Here is a 24,903-nt window from a genome sequence, read left to right on the forward strand (position 1 = left end):
CAGTTTGACTTGTGATGCACACAAACGGGAAAGCTCTATGGCTTCGATTTAGAGTGCACAGATTTGTTTGAGGCTGCAAGGTGGAGGTGTTGAGAAATAATTTAAAGATCTTGTCTGAAATGAACCTAGGTGTTTTGTTGGTACATAGCAGGGTGCTCAAGTTTTGATTTTGCTGCAGAAACCTCACTCCCAGGTGGTGTTTTGTATGTATTATCTTCAACGCTCGTTCTTGTAAACAGCACGTAATTGCTGTGCTATCTGTTGGCAATCATTATAATTTTTCCCTGATTGGTACAAAATGTTCTGGAGCTTTTGAGCAAATAAATCATATTTCAGAGAAGCTACTGTGTCATTTATTTATTTATTTTTTTGCTCAGTGACCTGTTTATTAACTACAGTAAAGTCCAGGATGGAAAACAGTTCTGCAAACAATTTGTATATTCTTCCAGCTGTGTTTTAGTAAGGAAGAGGTTGTTGAGCAAAATTTTATGCAAGCAGACTGATTTGTTTTAAAGTGATGCACATTACGAGGAGCTTCTCGCCTTCTAGGTTTCAGCTATAGCCTTTGACGTAATGAACTGATATAACTGTAATATCTGTTCCTTCTCTTGCCTCCTTCCTCCTCTCTCTTGGGATTAAAAGAAGTCCAAGAATAATTGATCTCACAGTGTTTCCTCTCTGTGGGATTCTTTAGTTAAGTCTCCACTCTTGCAGAAAGTCACATTTTGCAGTGTCTATGGAACACAGTGAAACTTTAATCACCCCAAAGGAAATCAATACACCCTCTTAAGAATGAAAACAATGAAGCAGTGAAAATATCACTTGTGTCTGGTTGAGTAGCAATAAAAAATAAGACATAATTTAGCTAGAATATGAAAAAAAAATCCACTTATACAGATTAATATCTGTGAATACCAAAGTGGCAACAAAAGCACTGTGTTTTCTATACCAGCTTATCCTAATACTGCCTTAAATCCCCCATGACGAGGCTTCATTGCAAACGACACAACAAATACATTGAAAGAAGCACTCTGTGACCCTTACCTGAGCTAATGATGTCACATGCATGGTTGAATGTTTCGCAGCAGGTTCTCTCTCCTAGCATCGCTTAATGAGCTTAAAAGGAGGTCTTAAAGCATTCATTGTCCACTGCATGTTATGGCACGTGTTCGTTACACAACCTAGTCAATAGTATCACGAATGAGCTGAATGCATTATTGATGCAGGTAGTGTTGTAGTGAAAGCAAGTGAACTGGTTCCTTTAAGAAAAAGTCAAGCGGAATATATATATATATATATATATATATATATATATATATACACACACACACACACACACACACATATATAAATATATACATATATATAAAGTGGTTTTAGAACAAAGCCTTGCTGAGCCATTTTAAGCTTATCTATCTATCCATCTGTTCTGCACGGTCACACAGAAGAGTTAAAAAGTCACTCGGCATCCCATCTCCCAGTGGACTAATCAGGAAAATATTTTTTGTTTGTACCATTGGGTGTGTAGGCCATTAGAAGGAGCTCCTATCTGGAGACAGACGACTGCATTAATAAAGTATAGTGGATGTAGTTCATTATGCAGATGCCGTATGAGATGCTGGTGAATGGAAAGGTTGTACTCATGGCACAGGCCTGAGGTTTTTTGTTTACTGCACATGATGAAGGGTTTGGAGATGAGATAAAAGGCAGTGAACCGGAGTTGGAGTCATGTTGTTGATGGAGTCCGTGTTGCTTGAGAGCAGAGGAACAGTGTGAATAATATCTCTTCTAAGTCAAAGTCTATATTCAGCTTCATCTCTCAGTGCTGAAATATCTCAAATCTGGTCTTTTTTGTGCCTGTCAGCAATCGTATTATAGCAGAGTCAGGCTTTGTGAGCTACTAACTTTAGTTTTATAGAGGGTATAATGCAGGAACACAGTGGGGGCTGTTTTGTTCTCAAATTCTCTTTTGGTACTTCACAACTTTACAATCCCTCACAATATTTGGAACGAGTGGTTCCTCTGTCTGATATGAGATATAACCAATGTGCCTCAGGGGTTTAGTTACCGTTACAAAAGCCTCACAGCCTTAATTACGACAACCAAGGCCCAGCTATGGCTACAGCCACAGTCACAGCGAGTATTTATTCAAATAAAATGCCTCCTGATGCCTAATAGGCAGTTTAGACTTCTGCGTCAAATTGACGTTTCAAATACTCTAAATACACTTGGAGTATTATTATGTTCTGCTTGTTTTAAACATTTAGGGTGTGAAATAGACACGAGGGTTACCTTGACAACCAGCTTTAAGGCTGACGAGCAAACTGACCAATATAGACATAGACGGGACTTAATACTGAAAATGCGAAATTTCGGCAAAAGTTTCAGTTGCCATTGTTGAAGCAGTGAAGCGAAGTAAAGCAGGAAGTAGAAAGAAAAAATTCTTTGACTGGCAAAAACACACGGTGCCGACTAGCGGTGGCATTTTTACAGAGCGATGTCCCACAGTACTCTAAATGAGCCTTAAATGGTCTCAGCTTTGCACCCTGGAGATAGGAGCTACACAGCAGCACACACACAGTGCAACAAATTTAAGTATACAATTGCCGCTCAAAAATGCTAAAATATTTTGACATGTTGAATTAAGGCCAGAAATGTGCTTTTTGAGGTTCTTGAACTTTGACCTCTGACCTCCAAACTCTAATCATTTAATCTCTGAGTCCAAGTCAGACTTATAAATTAAATATGATAACATTTTGACAATTTCCTGAGATATTATGTTCTCAAGGATGTTCTGGACAACTTATGGACAACCTAAAAACACAGGTTTTTGTTTTCTGAACCAATTGGTTCAGAATTCTGCTGCCTGCATCATCACCAGGATCCCATCCATCAATCACATCACACCTGTTCTGCAACAGCTTCACCATCAATCACATCACACCTGTTCTGCAACAGCTTCACTGGCTTCCGGTCAAATTTCGTGTGAACTTTAAGATTCTGCTCCACACCTTCAAGGCCATTCATAACCTCTCTCCCCCATACATATCTGACCTTCTCCACATCAACGCTCCTTCCCGGACACTCAGATCTGCCTCATCTATCAGCCTCATTGCGCCTCCTGCCCGTCTGACCACCATGGGGGCCAGAGCCTTCAGCCGCTCTGCCCCCCGTCTCTGGAATTCCCTCCCACCAAGCATCAGGAACATTGACACATTCTCCACCTTCAAATCACATCTGAAAACCCACCTTTTTAAACAGGCTTACTCCCTTTAACATTCTTTTAGTGATCTAGTATTTTATTATTTTATTTGTTGTTGTTATTGTTTGTTGCTGTAAGGTGTCCTTGAGTGCCATGAAAGGCGCCCCAAATAAAATGTATTATTATTATTATTATTACAGGCACTGTACATAGAGTGAAGAACATTAGCATTTTAGGACAAACTCTTAAAGTTCTACATTAAAACATATTTGCTCTCATAAATGTTAACATTTAAAAAAGGAATATAACACCCTGTTTTTTTTCTCTGTTGTCTCCTTTCTCTCAGGATTTGGGAATATTTCTCCTCACACAGAAGGAGGGCGAATCTTCTGCATACTCTACGCTCTGCTGGGGATCCCTCTGTTCGGATTCCTATTGGCCGGAGTCGGGGACCAGCTGGGGACCATTTTTGGGAAGGGCATCGCCAAAGTAGAGAAGATGATTGTGGTGAGGTCCTTTCTGCATGAGACTTTCTCTGTTGGTGACAAAAAAAATCTGCCGCTCTGGAATGTAGAGTGTTAAGGAGTGTAGTGTGTGATAGACGCAAACAAAAACCCTAATTAACCTTGCTTGTGAACGCCTGGGAGGCTTTGGGTGCCATTTTTTGATGGAGAGAAGTCACAGTCTGAACTATTTGTGTATTTTTGTCGTGTATCTACCTGCATGCAATAAGCTGCTTGACAACATTTCACAACTTAATTACCAATGTACTACGGAGGCAGCTGTAAAATTATATTGCTGTTGCTATAACGCTGAGCACTGCAGTAGCACTTGTTTCTGCATCAGACCTCAGCAGCCACTGTGTGTGAATACACTTTTGGGGTTGCCATGTCAACAAACTCCTGGACAGCAATCTAAAATGCGCTTTGTTTCAGTAATGAAAGGTGAACTCAGTGAATTAATTTTCTTTTTTTATTTTTAAGAGAATTGTTTTTGTTGTAGTGAACTGCCTACATCATGTTTAAGGCAGATGAATCTTTCAGCCGCTCACACAGATGGTGGGCCTATGAATATAGAAGACCTGTTTACCACACCGCCAGTCACACATTGACTTCTGTCCTTATATACAAGCACATGCAGCAGTACACAGACATGGAGAGTATAAGTGGACTGTGCATGTCAGTCTCATTAATTGTTTGTCATTAATGTTTGCCTGGAAACTGAAATGCCCACCATTACAATTCAAATAGCTGCTCAGTCAACAAGGGTTATGACAGGAACAATATCTACTGAGGAGTTTCAATACCGACATCATAAGAATTTAGTTTATTTTTTCACAGATAAAACTATGATTTTACTTCTAGAAACACTGTGATAACAAAACCAAGGTCCACAAGGGTTAGTTTGAGGCAACAACTGTGCTTCAGTTTAGGGTTAGGGTTAGGGTTAGTTTACTTGATAACATTTTGGATAAATGTTATCAAGTAAACACATAACGTCTCCTGCTTCAAGTCAGTGTTGACAATTTTTGTATTATGCCCTGTCCACATGTTGGTCAATTCGCTTGTCGGCCATTGCTTTGACTCTGGTTGCTAAGGTAGCCGTCTTATATATAAACGTTTCCGAGTAAAACGAGCAGAACATAATACTGCAAGCGTACAGACTTAGCTTCTAGTTCCTACTCTATTTGAAAGGAAAACAACACCAACAATCTGGGTTCACCCAACGCTACAAGCCTGCTATCAGCATGGAAAATTTAGTTGTCGACAATGTTTCCTTGAGGTAAACCTTTGGCAGGCTAATGTTTTGACAGAGCAACATTTTTTAGGAAAATAAATGCAATCCTTTAGAGATTCACCATTGTGCAACTTGTCATATATTTTAATGGACACTGTTTCCTGTTACTAAAAAGTAATAGTTCCAGAAAACAGGGCTATACAAAGAGATGCTGAGAGCTGAGATATGCTTCACCTAGGCCACAGCAAATGGCAGATAGGTTTATTCGCTTTGGTATAAGTCACAAAAAATGATAATAACAGTCCCCTGAAGCTGTCTCTGTATAAAAACACTGACAACAACAATTCTTCAAGGTCCAGATACTTTACAGCAACAGGTTGATGATTTTGATTCATCGCTGGCTCTAAAAAACAACCTCAACTTCATGTGCCCGCAATTATGTTAATGTTCTGCTAATTTGGTAGATCTCTTCAGACTCTATATTATTGTACAGTACACTGCTCTGCGCAGTGCAACAAGGACATAAGACATCAGAGACAGAGTGATCTGAGGTCTTCCTGCTCTTTATACCTCCCCTCAGAGGTGCTGTGCTCTGGGCTTACATAACTAGGAAGGAAAAGGGCATGATACACAGGGTAGCAGCTGAAAGCCGTCACCTCAAGTGGAAAGACCGCACAGAAAACAGCAGTGTGCAGAATATACTGTAATGTACTGTAAAGATGATGGGAAACTGAGACTTCCAGGGCTCCCATCAAATTGAAATTCGTAAAAAGTCACGGCTGACAGCGCACGCTATGACCGTAATGAGTCCATTAGGATGTCCGCCACTATGATCGAAGCGTTTGGTATCGGTATTAGAGTGTTTGGTATTAGAGCACGTGTGAGGAGTGTCAAATCATGTGCAGCCTCATCACGCCTTTGGGTGGGCGTACCATCTGACAGTGGATGTTATGTCACATGAACTTGGCAGTGTGACATCTGAGACGTTAGAGAGCATAAAATGTATTCCTTGAAGGACGTAGAAGGAAGTGACTCATTAAATGTTACAGACAGCAAAAAATTAAAATAAAAAATAAAAAGCCTGGGGGAAATCAGGCAGCTTGTTTTGTAGTTCATTTCAAAGTTAATTTTCTCCACAGTCATTTTAGCATAGGGTTTGTGCTACAATAAGAATAGTGTAATCTCTTTCAAGTGCTCCCCTATCACTCCCACTGATTAATATGTGCATTTTCTTAGTATGTGGACATTATTTATTCTGTGTATAAATGATTCCTCTTCCAGAAGTGGAAGGTCAGCCAGACGAAGATCCGAGTCATCTCCACGCTGCTCTTCATCCTGTTCGGGTGCCTCATCTTCGTGGCCCTGCCGGCCGTCATCTTCAAGCACATCGAAGGCTGGAGCACACTCGAGTCCATTTACTTTGTTGTCATCACCCTCACCACCATCGGCTTCGGAGATTTTGTCGCCGGAGAGAAAGGTCACTCAATTTTCTTTCTTATTTACAGGCTGTTTTTCATTTTTATGTCGGGCATCCTTTTTTTAGAGCGAGCGTGTTTGCAGCTGAATGATTCCTCAACCGACCTGACTCGGAAGATGTGCGCAGCAGTGATGAACCTCTCATTGACCAGCTATTATGTTGTGTGTTTCACTTCCCAATACATGAGTGCTGACAGTTTTCATTTGAATCCCAGAGATATGTGTAACACTGACATCTGTTAATGAAAACTCAAACAGGTCATAGTTTTTCTAATCAGACAAAAACTTTAAATGGACATAATGAACATTAAGTAGTTTCCCCAGGCAATTAACCCTGTATTGAGTCTGTACTGATTATTGATTAAGCGTTGCTACCTGAGCCATTTGCAACGAAATTTCGTTCATGTGTGCACCAGTGGTGTGTATTTTGAATGACAAGGTCTATCTATTCTAATAAATTCTAAATTTATCAATTATAGACATATACCTCCTTTTATATTTTAATAAATTTCTAACATTCATACATACACCTGTTTGCTTTCTCACCGAGAGCTTGCTGAGATTTCATTGTATTGATTTTGTGCGGTAAATATGTACCTAAAGCTAGCAGTCAGTTAGCTTAGCTTGTAGCATAATGATTGTAAACGGGGGGAACAATGACTAATGTGACTCGTAAAAAAACTCATAATTTTGTGTTCAGCCTTAAGTTAAAAATCATCATAGAAAACTGACTGTGGTAGATATTTAGTGGAATTTATAATTAGTTCCTTAGTGATAACTGCACAAGAGAGAGCAATAAAATGAATGGTTATCTAATTAGTGAACAATAAGATGTTCACCCGATGGTTCAGAGTTAATTAGACTTAAGGTCGTGGCCATTATTCTCTCAGAGATCTAATGTTACCCTAATGATTTGTTAATACAGCGTCTCCCTGGCCTGAAACCCAGCCCAAAGCTCTCCCTCCCACAATTTTTGGGTTAGCCCTAAAACTCAGTTGAATTTCTGCCAAGCCAATCAAATCTTTCATCAATCGCCATCTTAGCAGTACCAGACTCCTCTAAAAAGTCTGCCATGATTATGCATGACTTTTCAAATTTAACAAGATGAATGATTCTCCCATACAGATATCATGGATGGGAAAAATAGCTTTAAAGACCAAAACAATAAACCTGCCTGTAAACATATTTATTTCTGTCGGACATTTTAACATGGAGATATATAGGAATTGACTCACTTTTAGAGCCAGCCTCTAGTGGCCATTCAAGGAACTGTAGTTTTCCTTTTACACTTCCCTAGCGTCTCAAATTTTCAGCACTGGATGTTGTATAAAACTGAAAACTGTCATTTTACTGTTATTTGTGTAAATACTAAACTCATTCAGTTGTGTCCGTTCAGTCCTGAGTTGGCGTCTCTTGCTATAAAAGCTGACTGGCTGCTTGGCAGTAAATCCACGCATTTCCATATCAATATGTGTGAGGTATTGATCATGACATTTAACTCTCCACGAGAAAGCAATTCAGCATCATTTCCAAAATGTCAAACTATTAATTTCATGTCTGACACTATTGTAAGTCATATAAAATCCTTAACAAGAGATAATAAATTAAATACAGAGAATTAACTTCTACTCACTATAGCAGTGTGTGCATGTGTGAGAGAAAACGCAAACAAGACAGAAATGGACACAGCAGGCGTGTGTGCATTTTGTGTGTGTGTGGCAGGTGGTATTAGCTTGATTTGACCTGCTTGGCAGATAACAAGGGAGAAGCAGATGGGAAAAATCACAAACACTTAGCTGCTAGATTAAACTTTCCTGAGCAAGCCTAATGATTATAGATTAGATTACACCACCTGTGCCAACCCCGGCAGTTACAGTAAACTAATCAGCCTGGACCCCTGTCAGTAGAACAGGTGCCGTAATGGGCGGTTATCTAACAGCACAGCGAGCAGGCTGGCTACACTGCTTCATCCCAGCTGATATTTTAGGATGTCACTGAGCGGTACAGACTGATGGTGTGAGATGAAACTGCAGCATCTGTACGTGAACGGGACTTAATACATAATCTTAGGATAAGGTACAATAAGTAGAGGCAGCTGATGCAATATGACAACATGTCAATCTATTGTAACATCCTATTCATCCTGGGACACTTAATCCAAATACATAGTTACTGCTGTCTTACCCCTTTATGTGATTATTTAACCTTGCTTACTTGATTTCACCTAAAACATATTGTATTTACACCGATCAGACATAACATTATGGCCACCTTCCTAATATTGTGTAGGTCTCCCTTGTGGTGACTCATCAGAGAATGGACATTGGCCTTCTAAGGGTGTCCTGTGGTGTCTGGCAACAGAATGTTGTTAGTGGGGGCCTTTGGGTCCTATGGGTTGAGGGGAGGGACCTCTGTGGACCCACAGATACTTGATCAGTTTGGGCTCAGGTGTTGGAGGCCAGGTCAACACCTTGTGCTGTTCTTCGTGTTTTCTTTTGTTTTAATTTACTGCTCCTGTCAGTGGTCATAATGTTGTGGCTGATCAGTGTATAGTAACATATGAGTTAGAAGGACCAAATCAGAACTTTTGTTTGAATACTTTAACTTCACTTTGCTGCTAATGCATATGCACATTCACTTGAAGTGAAGCTTTTCATACACAGTTCAGATCACCTATTTTCTTCAAATGTATAATTGTGTATAATTACTTCACATTGTCCTCTATTTTTGATGCCAGATCCAGGATCCCTGATTCTGTAAAAAATCAGGGACTGTCCATTATTTAACTGTATGGTAACAGGGCATTTGATCAGTTTGCCATGTATGTACAGTAACAGAGTCACAGATGAATTGTCAAACCCAATTTGTCACATGTTCTGTATATGTGCAGTGCATATTATTCGATCACAGAAGAAATGGTTTCACAGAAATGGTTTTACAGGAAACCATAACAGTTCTTGGATATTCTTTTCCGTATGAGATACTGAGAAATTTCATTCTTACTTATTAGTCTCACTTTCCCTTTCTGTATTCTATAAATTCTTGCTAAGGACTCCTCGTCATAACTGAGTCAAAAACCCAGAGGCAATTAAAGGTCACGCTTCTGCAGAAAGACACCGCTGTCTAGAACAGAAATAATGAGGCTCATTAAATGATACAGGTATAAAAGTTAGAAAAAACGCTTCATTTAATTCACTGCACCAGACTTGCAAGCACTAATGCAGGATGTAGCTGATATTTGTGAAGACATTATTGTGTGTTTTGTTCTGCAGGTGGATTGGAGAGTCCAGAGTACCTCGACTATTACAAACCTGTGGTGTGGTTCTGGATCCTGGTGGGCTTGGCATACTTTGCCGCAGTGCTCAGTATGATAGGAGACTGGTTCCGAGTTATCTCCAAGAAAACAAAAGAAGAGGTAAGTGGTGCCATGCCGAGAGATGTGTCACACCAATAGGATGGCATGAGTGGCTAAATAAGAAAAAAATACTTTTTCACAAAAAGCTGCTTGAAGCTTTAAGTCCAGCTGCAGGAGCTGAGTTTCAAGCTCGGTTCATTTAATGCTAAATTAAAACATCCAGATCTTTAAGTCAAGAAACAAGTCCTGCCAGCCCACTCATTTGTCACAGTTTGTGAATATGAAGATCAGAACATAGAGTCTTTTCAGTATTCTCACACTGAGTCACATCAATCTCATGGCTGGCACTGATTTAACTGCAATAATGCTAAAGGTGATACTGAGAAGCCATTCGGAACATTTTCCTTTTTAAATCTTGACACACAGATGTTAAAGGAGTAAAATGTGCTTGAAATTATACACATCTCCGCCTCCCTGGTCTCTCTCTATGCGCGGTCTCTCTTCTATGTACGCTCAGAGCAAACATTACATTTTGCACAAGCCAAAGGTGATAAAATCAGACATTTAAATTTTAAAAGACATGGTGAGACACTTATGTAACGAGGCAGAACGCCCCCTAGTCAATATTTTACGGTGCACATTCACAACAAACTCAACCGAGCTCTACCACTGCAGTTTCTGCAGACTTGTGTGTCCGCTTCGAGGTGTTTGCCCCCTTGTAATCCATCCTAATTCGGACTTTATTGTCCTGATGCAACACACAAGTGGGAATAACACCTACCACTTTTGAACTGTCTGATCTCATGTGGCAGTTACAGTTGGTAGGAGGAGGAACAAAGATTCATATCCAGCCTTACATTCGCACCTACTCAGTAGCTGCATGAAGTCTGTGATCTGTTCCATCAAAGTGCTTTTAGAAGCAAGGTCTTTAAAGTAGACAGAAGCCTGATGGAGAGTTTTCATAATCCATGTTTAAAAGGAAATATGCGACATAACTTTTGCAGCATTGTCTTTTGCCCATATCCATCTGCCTACACAGTACCAGAGTAATACGTCAGTATGTTTTCCAGTTCGCTCTCCACGACATAAATCTGAAGTGATAAATCTCCAATGCTGGCCTCGCCCTGTGGAGTAAATACCATCTCGAACAAGAGTTGGATTAAATATTTGGTGTGTTTGCAGAGGCTGGTGTTGAGTAATAAGACCCCTCGCTGTACCGGCAGGCTCATTATTTTCGAGCAGGAGAGAGCAACACGTCCACATGTAGACAAATGCAAGCAAACACGCTTATCTTGTTATATATTCTACGTATCATAAAAGGTCTTCAATGAGACATTTTCCACAGGCATAATTAGAACATCTGTCGAGGATGTGATCTCTGCAGAGAATTATATTACTGAGGTTTGGGTGGGAGGTTGAGGGAAGGGATGGGAGGAGGGGGGAGGGAGGAAGATGAGCAAGATGGAAAAATTAGAACACGGAGGGGAAAGGGCGTCTTGTTTTTCCGTGCATACACTTACAGTCATGCTCCATCAGTTTTAATCCAAGTACTTTAAACAAGCGCACCTCAGCACCTAAATGAATGAACAGCCTCGGGAAAATGGTGTAATGCATTGTAAAGGCGGGATCAATGATGTGTTGGCTTCACCTTTCTGCTTTTAGATACAGTATATATACTCCAAAAGCCTGTGTTGTTGGGTCAGACACATGGCTCAGACATAAAAATCTAATTTCTTATTTATTGCTTGGTGCTCCAGAAAGAAAATCACTACGGGCAAGAGATAACTGGAAGAGCTGTGTGGACTGCACCTTCTGACATGTGTACAACAGCAATTGCTGCCTTGCGGTTGAGCAGATATGGAAATTATAACAAAAATCTTCTAAAAGCACTTCTACTTCAGCCATATTTAATGCTTTTAGTTACATTACATCATCCCACCAAGTATTAAAACTATATGGTCTCATAATGTGTGTTATTCGTGCTTGCTTAGCATGTGTGTTAAGAAACCATGCCAAATTCCAGTGCTGACTTTTCAAATCTAATTTAAAATGTGTGATTTGACTAAAACATACAACAAATACATCATGGAACATGGTTTATTAAAAGAAAATCATGAGCTATAAAAGTCATGCTTTTATTTTCAGATAGCGGGTTAATAGAATTGACCTTCTAAATGTGAAGAGCTGACCAACAACGAATGGAGTTCACTCCTGTGATAATAAATGCCATCTCCATTAATCCTTTCACGCAGCTGTTTAGCAGCTCTTCCCTCGAGCGTTCCTCCACGTGCCTAGCTACAATTAGTGATGCACATGAAAGAACTTTATAACCTTCATCTATTATTTGCAGTAAAGGTTCATCCATCGTAAAGGCCAACAGCAGATGTGGAGAATTGTGAAAAAAAAAAGAGAGATTAAATCCAGAGGAGAGTGTTTTTGTAACATGTGATAAGGTGTAAACAGTTTCTGCTTATGTGGCTTTTAAGCATCTGATTTGGATTCAGTTACAAACTCGATAATATCAGCTACAGAAGCCAGAATTTTCCTTGGAGTAGGTGTAGCAACATGTGGGTAGGTAGGACCGGGTTGTGTGTGACCGCCTGCGGACGTCAATCTTCATTCTGTTTCTGCAGGTTGGAGAGTTCCGTGCACACGCAGCCGAGTGGACAGCGAATGTGTCCGCAGAGTTCAAAGAGACCCGCAGGCGGCTCAGCGTCGACATCTATGACAAGTTTCAGCGTGCTGCATCCATCAAGCGCAAGCTGTCATCTGAGCTGGGAATTAACACGTCCCTCAGCCAAGAAATGACCCCTGGCAAGAGGACGCTGTCGGTCAACCTGTGTGAAGACAGAGAGGCTTACCCCAGCTTGACTCTCTCCCTCAGTCCCGTCCCAGGAGCCCTGTCCAGAAACGGCAGCCTCTATCTGAACGGCCTCAGCCCGGACTACGCTGACCGGCGGGAAATCGCCATCATCGAAAACCTCAAATGAGGAGCAGCATTAAAATACTATTTTAGCAACTGAGCTAAAACGCATCTGGAAGTGGACCTAGATTACAAATAAACACTTTTGTGCTCATTGACTGATGAGGTACCCATCCGCATTCATTAACTAGATTGTGTTCCAGTCATTGATTGACAGCCCTGATGTGGACTTAAACACCGATTGATCGCCGAGCTGTGTACCCTTCACATGTGTGTTTAACTCTAACAAGGGAAAACTCACAGCTTGCATTTATTCTTTGAAAGGAGTCAGACTTCTGCTAAGTCCCCGCCGTGATCAACCGCTGTGCTAGTGATTGAGCCGAATCAAAAGCATGCTCCATCCAGAATGAGACACACACTGGTGTCAGAGGCGTGAGCTCAAAGAACTTCTCTCATGAGCGGGAAGGAAATGAAAGCCCTTACTGAGGTAGCATCACACTGGACATCATCTTCTCAAACAGTACACCCTGGGAACATATTCAGTCATCAAATTTAGGAAGCAATAGCATCTGTGCTCATCTCTTGCTGAATTTCCAGAGGCCCTGAAATCTGCATCAGATAAAGAGGATCCTCAATGGACACAATGGAATGTTGCTTTTTCTTCTGGTTTACACTTCTTAAAGTATGATCATATTATCGCCGAGTCGAATGTTGACATTTTAGTTGCTTCATGACTGACAGTCAGCTCTTCATCCTAAGGAATAATCCACATTGTGCCTTACTGAAATCTACACAGAGGATGATGAGCAAGAAAGACTCATACGTATCATATTTGAGCACAGCAGTTATACATTTAGGATGTATGTTGGAAACCAGGACATTGTTTAACTAATTTTAAGAGGAATCTATAGTATGCATGGTAAATGAGTGGAAAAAAACACTTTAACATAAAATATTTAGTGGAAAAAGCTGAAAATGTTTAAGGTATTTAATGTCCAGCTCAGTGTGTTGAGATAGTTCCATTAACCAGATAGTGCCAGGCTTGCTGATCAAACCCCACTCCCCCTATACCAAAGTAATGATCTGCTGTTTTCTGACAGAAGAATAAGATTGGTGTTCAGTCTGATCAAAGGATCGGGAGTCTTTCATGTTGTGTCTCAATCCTTTCCTGCAGGGTTTCAAGAAATTGAACAAACTTTCATGTTCTTTTTTTTTTTTTTTCATGAAACTGAAACAGAGTGGCGTCTCTTTCTGAAGAACTCTTGGCATGTATGGTACTGTAGCAGAGAAATTTCTGAAGCCATGAGACGAATCTCTACCTTACTGCTTTTAATGACTGAACCATTTCCTCTGCTGATTAAGATGCAGCCTGTTATCGCTTGCCAGTACTGAATGTATACCATTAGAAATACTTTTTTTTTTTTTTTTTTTTTGTGCATCGCTGTAGTGACTCAGTTATAGAGGGTTTAGAGGAGTTGCATCTCATAGAAATAGGACTGATTTAAATAAATGCCTCTCACGGTTGCTGAGGTGTAGATTAAAAATGATGAAACTGGTTGGAGCGCCATTCAGGCAAAGTTTATATCTCTCTTACATCACAATACAGAGTAAAAATGCTGGTGTCTCATTTTAAGTGAAGCCTTTTTTTTTATTTATGGTAGGATTTCTGCAAGGATGGATTGCATCCGACGCAATCATGCAGGGATATTTTTGGCTTTGGTGTCTCCCAGTTGAATGGCTTGGACTGTGCATCTTATGGTTTGATTCAGTGCAGTTTATCCATTGAGACATGCCGTAATGTTCTCAATACATTTCATAGTGCCATGTTCATTTTTGTAGCATCACTACAAAAAAAAAAAAAACACATTTACAATACAGTGTGTCTTACAATACACATGCTATGCCAAATATACGTATGACTAATTTATGAGTTTAAAATGCATTTGTTTTTTGCGTTTCAGGGCAACAACTTTCTGTAAAATTTTATTCCTTAACTTTATAGCTGAAGCCATTTGCACCATCCAGTTGGAAACCTGGCTTATTTATAACATAAGTACTTATTAAAACTTTTTGACATCACAAAAGGCAAAAGAGGGTGCACCAAAAGATTAGTTGTTACTGAATAGTTACACCCAGAAACTGTCAGGTGTAATTTATTGAGTCAACTAAAGTAATTAAAGTAATTTATAACCCAATCGAACACCATCTGGAGGTTTTATAGGCAGAGGTTTCTTTGAAGTGGGTTTGTATGAGGTACTTTAGGTGAGGTGTGAGGTATGAGTAGTGTGTTACGTAGAGTAGATGGTGGTTGGCACATAATTTGAGAGCATAATTTTACCTTGCAGAATACTTGGGTTGCTGCACTTGGTTAATGGTCATTGTGTGACTTTGCTCTTTAATACGTTTTTTAATACCTAAATTAACATGTTAAAACCCAAGTCACACAATGGTAGACCAGAAACTCCCATGTTGTACGAGGTAAAATAGGTGTTTTTGTCAGTTGTGTCTGGAAGAAGGCAATGTAATAGCAAGAGACATGACAGCTGGGATAGGCTCCAGCCTGTGTGCAAACTCCACACAGAAAGGCCCAGTCGGCCCATGGATTCAAACCCGGAACCTTCTTGCTGTGAGGTATCAGTGCTAACCACCACTCCACTGTGCCACCCACATGATGTACAGTTAAACTAATTTGGAGTTGATCCTTGTTTTAGGTAACTGAAATACCTTTTAGCATCCTGACCATGTCCACAACAGTTTCTTACTTAGCTGCAGTTGTCTCCTCTGTGCTTCTCCAAAAAGGGGACGTGCAGGCTATCATGTAACTAAAATCCCACTTTCAAAAAACTGAACCATCTCTTTATATTACATTTCACAAAAATGTCAACATACCTCAGATTAGTTTAGCATAAATTACAGTTTTTCTCATTACTTTGAAACTGTTTCAATATACTAGCCTGGCATAGCCAAATTCAATTCTGATGAGAAAATTTATTTTATCCAGCCAATAAATTACTACTAATTCTGTAATTTGTTTCTCCATGTATTGATTTTTGAACAAAACTTAAAGTAATACATTTACTAAAGATTGGAAATTAATGAATGTATATTTCTTTATGAATAACATATTACTGAGTCTTTACAAGTTAACATATTCCTGAGGTGTGGAACTAGCTCCAGCAGTTAAAATATAGTGGATTTACCATTACTTGGTTCAACACAATTCGTGACTACTCTATTTTTCTGCACTGCCTCTCATTTTTTTTTAAAGGTTGTCATAAGCATGAGCACTTATTCGTGCTTGTTCGTGGCTGCCTGTGAGACTGTACTGTAAGGTCACGAGCTGTCATGTGTTATCAAGTCAAGGAGGAGTCACTAAGCCATCATGAAGCAAATATGCTAAAAATAAGGATAAGAAGTTTCATGACCTTCTTGTGCTGTTAAAAAGCAATCAGTATCATCTATACAATTACTGTTTGTTGTTTTTAAAAAAATACACTTGTACATTCAATAATGCTGAGCTGCTTGACAAAAGCCATCCCAGCCTTAGTGTAGCTTCTCGAAGCAAAGCCCCCTAAATGCCACTGAATTGCTTCTTCCCAGTCAGCCGTGTGATTGACAGCCTGTCAGTGCAACAGAGAGTCTTGTCAATGAAGTGTTGCGTAATATGTCAGACTATATACGTATTGGCCACATGCGAGGATAGTCGTGCATGATTGTGACAGAGGGTGTGCGTACATGAATGAACGTGCGACTGCACGTGTGAACTGGGGGGGTTTGAGGAAGCTCATTTCATTTCCACCCACAGGAGCATTTTCACATTCTCTTCTTCTCCCAAGGTGACAGTTTTTAATTAAGTCTGTGGCTCGCATCAAAACCCCGACTCAAGCATGTTGAATGTATCCACTCATTCATGAAGGCAGACATGAGCCTCATTATGAATGTAAGCACATTCATCATTTCACGTTGCGATAAATGTTTGAGCTGAAATGGCTCGGAGCATATTGTGTCCAAACAGGCTTTTAAAGGGACTTGATGCCATAAAACATTTGTAATCATAATGATCATTAAAGTAGATAACAGTGTTATCACACGGTTTCTGAACATTATAACTATAATATGAGTGGCATCAAGAACCATTTTTCATAAACCTTTGGGTCTGGATTTGGCCTTTTACCGTTTACTCTGTAAAGATTTGCCGGTATACATGTGAGGGGTCACATACACACGTGCACATTTTTTGAAAAACAACATGATTTCAGCGACTGTTGCATGCTACTTTAAAAAGTGTTTCTAAGTCAGATGTGTCTTTTTAACCCTGGCTTTGCTTTGGTTTAAATAATATATCATCATATGTTTCTAGTATCTTAATGTTGGTATGTCTGTTTCCAATCATGACACACTTTTCTGACAGTTTAGAATAAAATATTTTATATGCAAAAAAAAACTGTTGTCGTCGGTTGTTTAGTAAATTTTAAGCCCCAGCACTTTTATTGAGAACAAATCCCATAAAAAGAAATCACAAAAAGGCAGGTTGTCTGTTTCTCTGCGCTCTCTACAGTAGTTTTCCCAGCTTGTGTGGCCCTCAGTGGTTTCTACTGGGGATGTTAAGCTTTAAAAACAGCTCAAAATATTGAATGAGGACACGCATGGCAAGATTGTAGCAATTTAACCTTGATTTGATTTGAGGCAATCAAGACAAAGCAATCAAGACAAAGTTCTGACACAGGCTCAACACTACGAACTGTTCTGTAATAGGTCGTAATTCTGCTGGGAAACTGGATTTCAGGAATCAGAAAATCATCAAATTGAAAATGGAAGTGTGGGAACTGGCATTTACTGCTGTTCTGTGGTTTGTGTACTAGTTGTCCTGTATATAAACATCATGTTCATCAAGTATCTAGGCTACGCATAGAAGACAATGTTTTTATGTATATACTGGGGAGGAGCACTGCTGCCAGACACTTCGAAGGAGAAAACATGCTCTGGAGGCATACAACGACCTATTCCTCATGATGTAAACTGGCGGGTTATATAATTATAAGTTTATAAATAGTAAGCTGTATTGGTCCACGGGTAACGTGTATTCTCGCGCCAGTCACTCCCCAGCAAACCAACCTGAGGGAGAAAAGTTCCCAGTATAGGAACAATGGTACCAAACCCTAAAAAAGTTTAGTAATTTCAACAAGCAGGTAGTTCTTCTTATGAGTTGAACTAACAGCATTTGCAGAAACGGTGTATTATACTGTACATGTTAAACTTGAAATGAAGCAGTCTTTTCAATGACATGTTTACAGAACATGTCACTTATAGGCAGTTTAGCTTTTGCGTCAATTTGACACCATACATGACAGTGCAGAGCATCCGGAGGAGGTTCGGAGATACAAACATTTGCATGACTCGTCTTTGGCAGACAATTTCAGTCACCATTGTTGAAAGTGAACCAGGAAGTAGAAACAAAAGACACAGTGCCGACTAGTGTTTGGGTGGTGTTTTTACAGAGCGAACCAGACTGACGAGCGCACAAGTATAAATGGATCGCACCGGCATTGGCCACGTGCGTAGGTTACGGCGTCTATGTCCTGCAGAACCCTAAATGAGCCTTTATTGTAAAAATTATATATATCATGTTTTAGCCACATAGTTTAGTTGTTTGGGTTTCTTAACAGTATCACTAGCCTTGTTCATTAATAATTACTCCTAAAAAAAAAAGAAAAAAAAAGAAAATCCGAAGAGTGTAAATTACATCTACAGAACAGGCTCACATACTGTATTAAGATTCCTGTTGTTTTTAGTAGCATAATGCATTCCTATGTTTTTCATAATGATCCAACAATGAAGGACACCACAGTGCTGTAATCTCATGAACACAATGACAGACACTGCCTGATAATGGATTAGGGAACCGATCTGAGTCACAAGTTACAAAATGTTCTTCATGGCTCACAGGCACAGCGTGGACGGAGAAGGCTTCCACTCATGAGTCACTGCATTTGCACCTTAATTTACCTCACACATGTTGCACTGAGAGAGAGAGTTTCTCTTTTCTCAGTTTGTGCAACAGGATAACTTTCCCTTAGCCTGTCCTCGACTTTCTAGCACAAGTACAGAAATACACTGAGCAATCTGCAACAAATGGAGAGAAGGCACTCTGATCGGAGCCCACGGCGGTTCCTCTTAATGAATAGTGACAGGTTACTTAATGACTATAAGACAGAGAGTGACTTTGTGCGTCACCTTCCAGCCTCGTTCCTGTCAGCGGGCCATTAGCGCATCCTCAAATGCTGTGTTACACCAAGATGGCACAGCTCACGACTGTGCCCTTCAGATGAGGGCCACTATAATATGATTCACAGCTCTGAAATTGCAGTCTTGCTTTATATAGAAGCTAATTTGAGCCCTTTGCTGTTCTTTGAGTGTTTAAGCAACCACAGTCCACAGATTTTAGACGTTCTCTGATTTGCTCTGATCGCAGAGCGGAAAGTTGACCGTGCTTTCTCTAACAGTAGATGTGAATCCTTGCAGACACTCAAAGCACTCAAAATGCTGCTCATGATATACTTTACTTAACTGTAAACTTAACGGTCTACTGAGAAGAGCCCACAGAGCCAGCCTGGGTGGAAATTGCTTGGTTCATTAGCAGATGTCTGCAGTGACATCAGAGACAAACGATGACTCAGCCGCTGACCACGACCGTCTCAGGTTGGAGAAGTACACAGAGAGCAGAGGGGAGGTTACCAAGCACTTACAGAGAGTGAGCTGTGGGTGAGTGACTTGTGCGTGAGTAATGACTTTATGTGACAGGTCCTTTGCAGACTGTCCCATTCTACAGTTTTATTGAGCTTATAATTGACCGTGTGATGTTTTTTTTACCCTTCATTTTTTCAAATTTAATTTTCATGCACAGATCAAGGAGAGCTGAGCGACTGACTACAAAATCACACACCAAACATAAGAGAGTATTGAGCCATCTCAGCTGAAAAAGTCCTCTGAGCTTCTCTGAAAGTCCATCAATATCCACTAGGGCCAATATCTGTCTTCTCTGTATGATTAAATATTTCAGGAACCGCACATTTGGACCATGATTGTCTGTACAAAATTAAATGCCAGTCAGTCCATTGATTAGCTACTGCGATTCTGCAGTCTGTATTAAACAACTGCCATCTTAACAAAATATCCAGTATATCAATAAATCACTAATGAATATGACGAAGAAGAGTCTTAGTTGTCCAAATATTTTTTAGAAATAGTTTTCAAATTGTTTTTTTACTGTGTTCACGAGAATAAACCATGTCTTGTTGTATTTAGGATCTCAGTAAGTTAATACATTGACATTTAGTCATATAAAGTTTTCTCCACAATGTTTGGATAATTCCAAGGACCTCATCCTTTTATTTACCCTTTGCATTTCCTGTATTAAATTACCTGCTTGTTAGCTTATTAAACCATTAGCGTCTCAGGCTTTTAGGCTTCTGAAGGCTCATTTAAGGTACTGCAGGACATAGTGTCATGGTTCTGAGTTAAAATTTTCCTGTGAACCTGTTTGGTTTTCTGTCTGTTTCCTGTTTTGTTTTTGTAAAGTGATGCCTTGGTGTTGTCTTGTGTTACTCCCTGTGTTTCCCCTTTGATTAGTTCATTGATTTCTCCTTGTGTGCTCCGCCCTCATTAGTTTCACCTGTGTCTCGTCACCCCTCTGCTCACTTGTGTGTGTGTATATAGCCCCTAGTCTTCCACTTTGTTCTCTGTCGCATCGTCCGTTATCCTTCCCGTATGTTTCTTCTGTCATTGTGATCTAAGGTCTCCTTTTGGTGTAGCTCTTCAGTATTCTATCAGTATTTGGATTTTCCTGCCATACCTGCAGCGCCTTCTGTTACTATTTTTGTTGTCATTAATTGGCCTCATGTACGAAGGGTGCAAAACGTTCCGTACGTTCTTGTTCACGGAAAAGTTCAGATGTATCAAGAGTAAAATGACCACCAACTTGTACGTGCCTCATGCCAACCTCATGGCTGGCGTACGTTTTTCCAAAGTCCAGTTTTCCAAATGTAATTGGAGCGATCGACTGCACACACATTGCTATAAAAGCGCTATCACATGATGAATTTGTATATATCAACAGGAAACATTTTTATTCTATCACTGTACAGATCATATGTGATGCGCAAATGCAATTAACCAACATTGTGGCATGTGGAGGACAGCTGCCAAAAAGGACATTTTTGTCTCCACTCCAGTAAGCAATGTCTCTAATTCGCTTTCTGTGAAGTTCTTCTTTTTTCCCATCTTACTCATTCTTATGTTTTCATTTTCTGATCATGCTGAGAGGGGAATCTCAGGTGCAGGGTCAATTTAAATGTAATTTGCATATTTAAAAGGGACATGATAGGGAGGGGTCGGGTACAACATGCGCACTTAATACCACGTTGATTGGGATGTACAAAGGAAATGTGCTTCTGGATCTGAGCTCGCGCCACATTTTAGTAGGAAATCCACGCAAGTCTTTGTACATGAAGCCCCTGGTGTCCTGCGCTTGGGTCTCACCTAGACGCTGTAACCTACACACATAGCCTACCCCAATGCAAGCCATGTATACTTGTGTGCTCATCAGTCTGGCTTGCTCTGTAAAAACACCAAACACTAGTTGGTGCTGTGTATTTTTTGCTAGTCGGATGAATTTTTGTTTTTACTTCCTGCTTCACTTTGTATCTTCGAACCTCCTGGGTTAATCTTGGCTCAATAAGTTCCATCTTTATTGACTTAAAACAATCAATCCGAAATTTGCGGAAATACGGAAGCGGAAACACGCTACTACCAAGCGGACCAATCACAGCTCTTGCGGTGTGCGTTGCCACGGCACGTAGTTACATTTTGTGTGCACGACTTCCCATATCGTAACCTTGAACTCATAAGTTCCCTTTAAAGGTAACATACATTTCACATCGGAAAAAACTGAAGCTCTGCATTTGGCATATTCGTAAACGGTGTACACGTACACCAGAGCGGTTTGTAACCAAGTGTAGCGCCTGGGTAGATGCAAGGTTAGTGTCCTCTCTCAAGGGCACTATGGATGTTGGGGAGGGGGAGCTTAGTTCATCCTCCCTCACTTACACATCTCTTCCTCTGGCAATCCTTCAGTCAGACTCTTGTGAGCCACTATTTCTCTAATCCTTGAAGCCACAACATGTTGTTTTGTTCAAACTAAATTTGCATATACAGAGTGTGTTTTTATCCAACTATCCAAAAAATCCAAAATATTGAACAATTCCTCTAGTTTCCTTTGGCAGAAGAGTGTATCCCCTATAGATAGTGCAACATGTCCTCTGTGGGGTTAGGAAAATCATTTGAATTAAAAGATAATAGGTTAATAAAAAGAACAAAACTTCCAGTCCTTGATTCACCTTTTCAATCACGCAGTGACAAAATATTTTCTAAAAGTCCAACTGACAATAAAGTCCAGCTCTTTAAGGTGGACAGGGCACTATTTAAACTCTGACCTTTCCCTGCATTTTCCTGTCGTGTCCAGGCTGTTGCAGATAGGATATCCTCTCATGGTGGGAGGATAAATGACATCCTGACCTTTAGTGCTCCAATACTCCCATGAACATGAATAGATGTAGTTAGAGAAGATGTCCTTAGATAGAAATGACAGCAACCCACTAATATTGCTTTTAACATATTGTACTATGAAAATGATCTTTAGTGTGTAGCTGATCTGCTCCAAGTTACAGGAAAATATTGTAATCCAAAAACAGGAATTTAAAAGAAAATGGTTAGTTTACTTTCTATAGCTGCCTTTAGGATTCATAATTTAAGAAAAAAATTAATAAATCCTGCAGATGATACTGATAAGTGGAAGCATCTCTGAGAGGCTGCGCAGCAGATAGTCTTTGCCCAAGGCACTAAAACAGACTTCTACTCCATTAGACTTATTTTTGATTTGACAGCACAGTGCAGATGTCAGGGTACTGAAAGATTCTGCAATACTCTGCAATATTGCCTTGCACATGTTTTCGTATTCAAATATGGTCGTAAGGTGCCAGTAGCTGGCAACCCACAGGTAGTCACCCCTGCTTTGCAGCTCCTCTCAGCTACAAATTGTTTCAATTTGGATTCTTAATTTGGATTAAACAACCCCATCTTTATAACTCATACTAATGTCTCTTATGAATGTTATACCCAGCAGCAGCAGACAATTAATTTTTCAGTAGCACGCTCTGAAAAACTTATTTTATATACTTGCCAAACAGATGCTGGAGAGCACAGCCAAATCTGAGCTGATGAGTAATATTAAATGAATGATATCAGCTATATGACATAAGTAATGCCAAGCTGTTCCCTTTGAAGTGTTTTAGTTTTTTCTTAAAGTCAGACAATTTCAGGCTCGAAACGTTTAGCTCAGTCATTATTCACAGCTGGAGACAGCTGTCAAGGCTGATGTGGAGGTCAGTGTGGAGTCACAACGGATGTCACTGCTCATATTTTTTAAGTGCCTTTAATCCTCTACATCAGCCAACCTGTGAAAGTTGAATGGATATTCTTTATCTGAAAGGCGAAGTATTAATGCCTGAGTTTGTCCACGGATTCTGGCTCTCTTTATTCTCTCTGTGCCCCTATTTCTGCCACTGACCTGCTAGTTCCTGCTACTGGGTTATAACCGCATCATTTGTCAATTGGCAATGAAGAGAAAGAAAATGAAAGGAAATTTATTACATTTGGAAGAGAAGGCCACATGATAGTTCATTCGTCAGGAATGGGGCGAGACCCTTTGGTAAAACAGACTGTAGTTCTGCTACAGTGACTGCACAGCACATTCTCGTTTCCCCTGGCAAAGTGAAATAAAATGAAGAATAAAGTCCCTCACTGCATCTACTGTATTCATTTACTGCACTTTGGTTTCCTTTTCCTCCCGACCGCAAAGATATTCAAACTCAAAAGCGTCTGCAGGCGTAAAAAGTTCTCATTATTTTGGAGTTGCCTGACAACCTCACAGCAATATCCTGAACCTTTGCCTGGCCCCAGTTGGCCAAGATTGTTGCAACACAGAAAACAAACAAATGAGGTGTGTGGTGTTAATTATAGGAGATTCTAGCAGGCATATAGTTGAACTTTGGACAATAAAAACAGCCAAGCCACATTCCAGTGCTTCCAGACAGCTCATAACACATACACATACTTTTTGAAATAAAAAGAGCTGGAACATGATCAACCAAAGACGTCATGTGAAAGACAAAGAGTTGACTTGATTTAGTTCAAAGTGAAAAACATAATTACAGGACATAACTCCCCATAAACGAACCCAAACATTAAATGACCATAAAGATTGTTAGGCCCTACCTTCTAATACTTAGAAGGAACAGGAGATAAAAGTTAAAAATAAATAAGCTTTTATGATATGACAGTGCTATGCTTGCTGCAGTATTCACTAACATCTTTAACCGTTCGCTACAGCAAGCTGCAGTCCCCACCTGCCTGAAAACTGCCACCATAATCCCCATGCCCAAATCCTCTGCCATCACAGGGTTCAATGATGAACTGGCCTGTGAAATGCATGGAGAGACTGGTGTTACAGCATGTCAAGGCCCACATCCTACCCGGTTTTGACCAACACCAGTTTGCCTTCAGGTCCAACAGATCCACAGACGATGTTATCTCCATCGCCCTCCACACCGCTCTCAGCCATATTGAAAGCCCCCAAACATACATCAGGATGCTATTTGTTGACTTCAGCTCGGCATTTAACTCCATCAGCCCCAGCCGACTCATCAACAAACTGCACCAGCTACAACTTGGAACCTCCCTGTCTGTGGATCAAGGACTTCCTGACTAACAGACTCCAGCATGTCAGGATGGGCACCTCCACATCCTCCACTATCGTCCTTAATACCGGTGTTCCTTTGGGCTGTGTTCTGAGTCCAGTCTTGTACACACTATACACCCATGACTGAGTCGCCACCCATAGCTCCAACACCCTCATCAAATTTGCAGATGATACAACCATTGTGGGGCTGATTAACAACGATGACGAGGCACCATACAGAGAGGAGGTCCAAGCACTGGCGGCCTGGTGCAGCGACAACCACCTCAACACCAAGAAAACAAAAGAACTCATCATCGACTTCCGGAAGTCGAGGACCACACTGCACTCAGGCCTGAGCATCAATGGGGAAGAAGTTGAGCGGGCCACAAGCTTCAGGTTTCTTGGACTGTACATTT

At 40.3% G+C, this 24,903-nt stretch overlaps 1 protein-coding gene across 1 annotated transcript in view; it reads left to right on the top strand.

Moving 5' to 3' along the window:
- The window catches only part of LOC311499552 (potassium channel subfamily K member 2-like), a 28,588-nt gene extending 11,532 nt beyond the window's left edge, over positions 1-17,056 (top strand). Inside the window, exons 3-6 of the mRNA XM_084560574.1 lie at positions 3,549-3,727; positions 6,221-6,416; positions 9,688-9,830; positions 12,404-17,056. Coding sequence (XP_084416700.1) covers positions 3,549-3,727; positions 6,221-6,416; positions 9,688-9,830; positions 12,404-12,760 — 875 coding nt within the window. The 3' untranslated portion in view covers positions 12,761-17,056. The remainder of the gene's footprint in view (positions 1-3,548; positions 3,728-6,220; positions 6,417-9,687; positions 9,831-12,403) is intronic.
- The last annotated feature ends 7,847 nt before the right edge of the window (positions 17,057-24,903 follow it).

This window comes from Chelon labrosus (genome assembly GCF_963514085.1).
Source record: "Chelon labrosus genome assembly, chromosome: 14".
Taxonomy (NCBI): domain Eukaryota; kingdom Metazoa; phylum Chordata; class Actinopteri; order Mugiliformes; family Mugilidae; genus Chelon; species Chelon labrosus.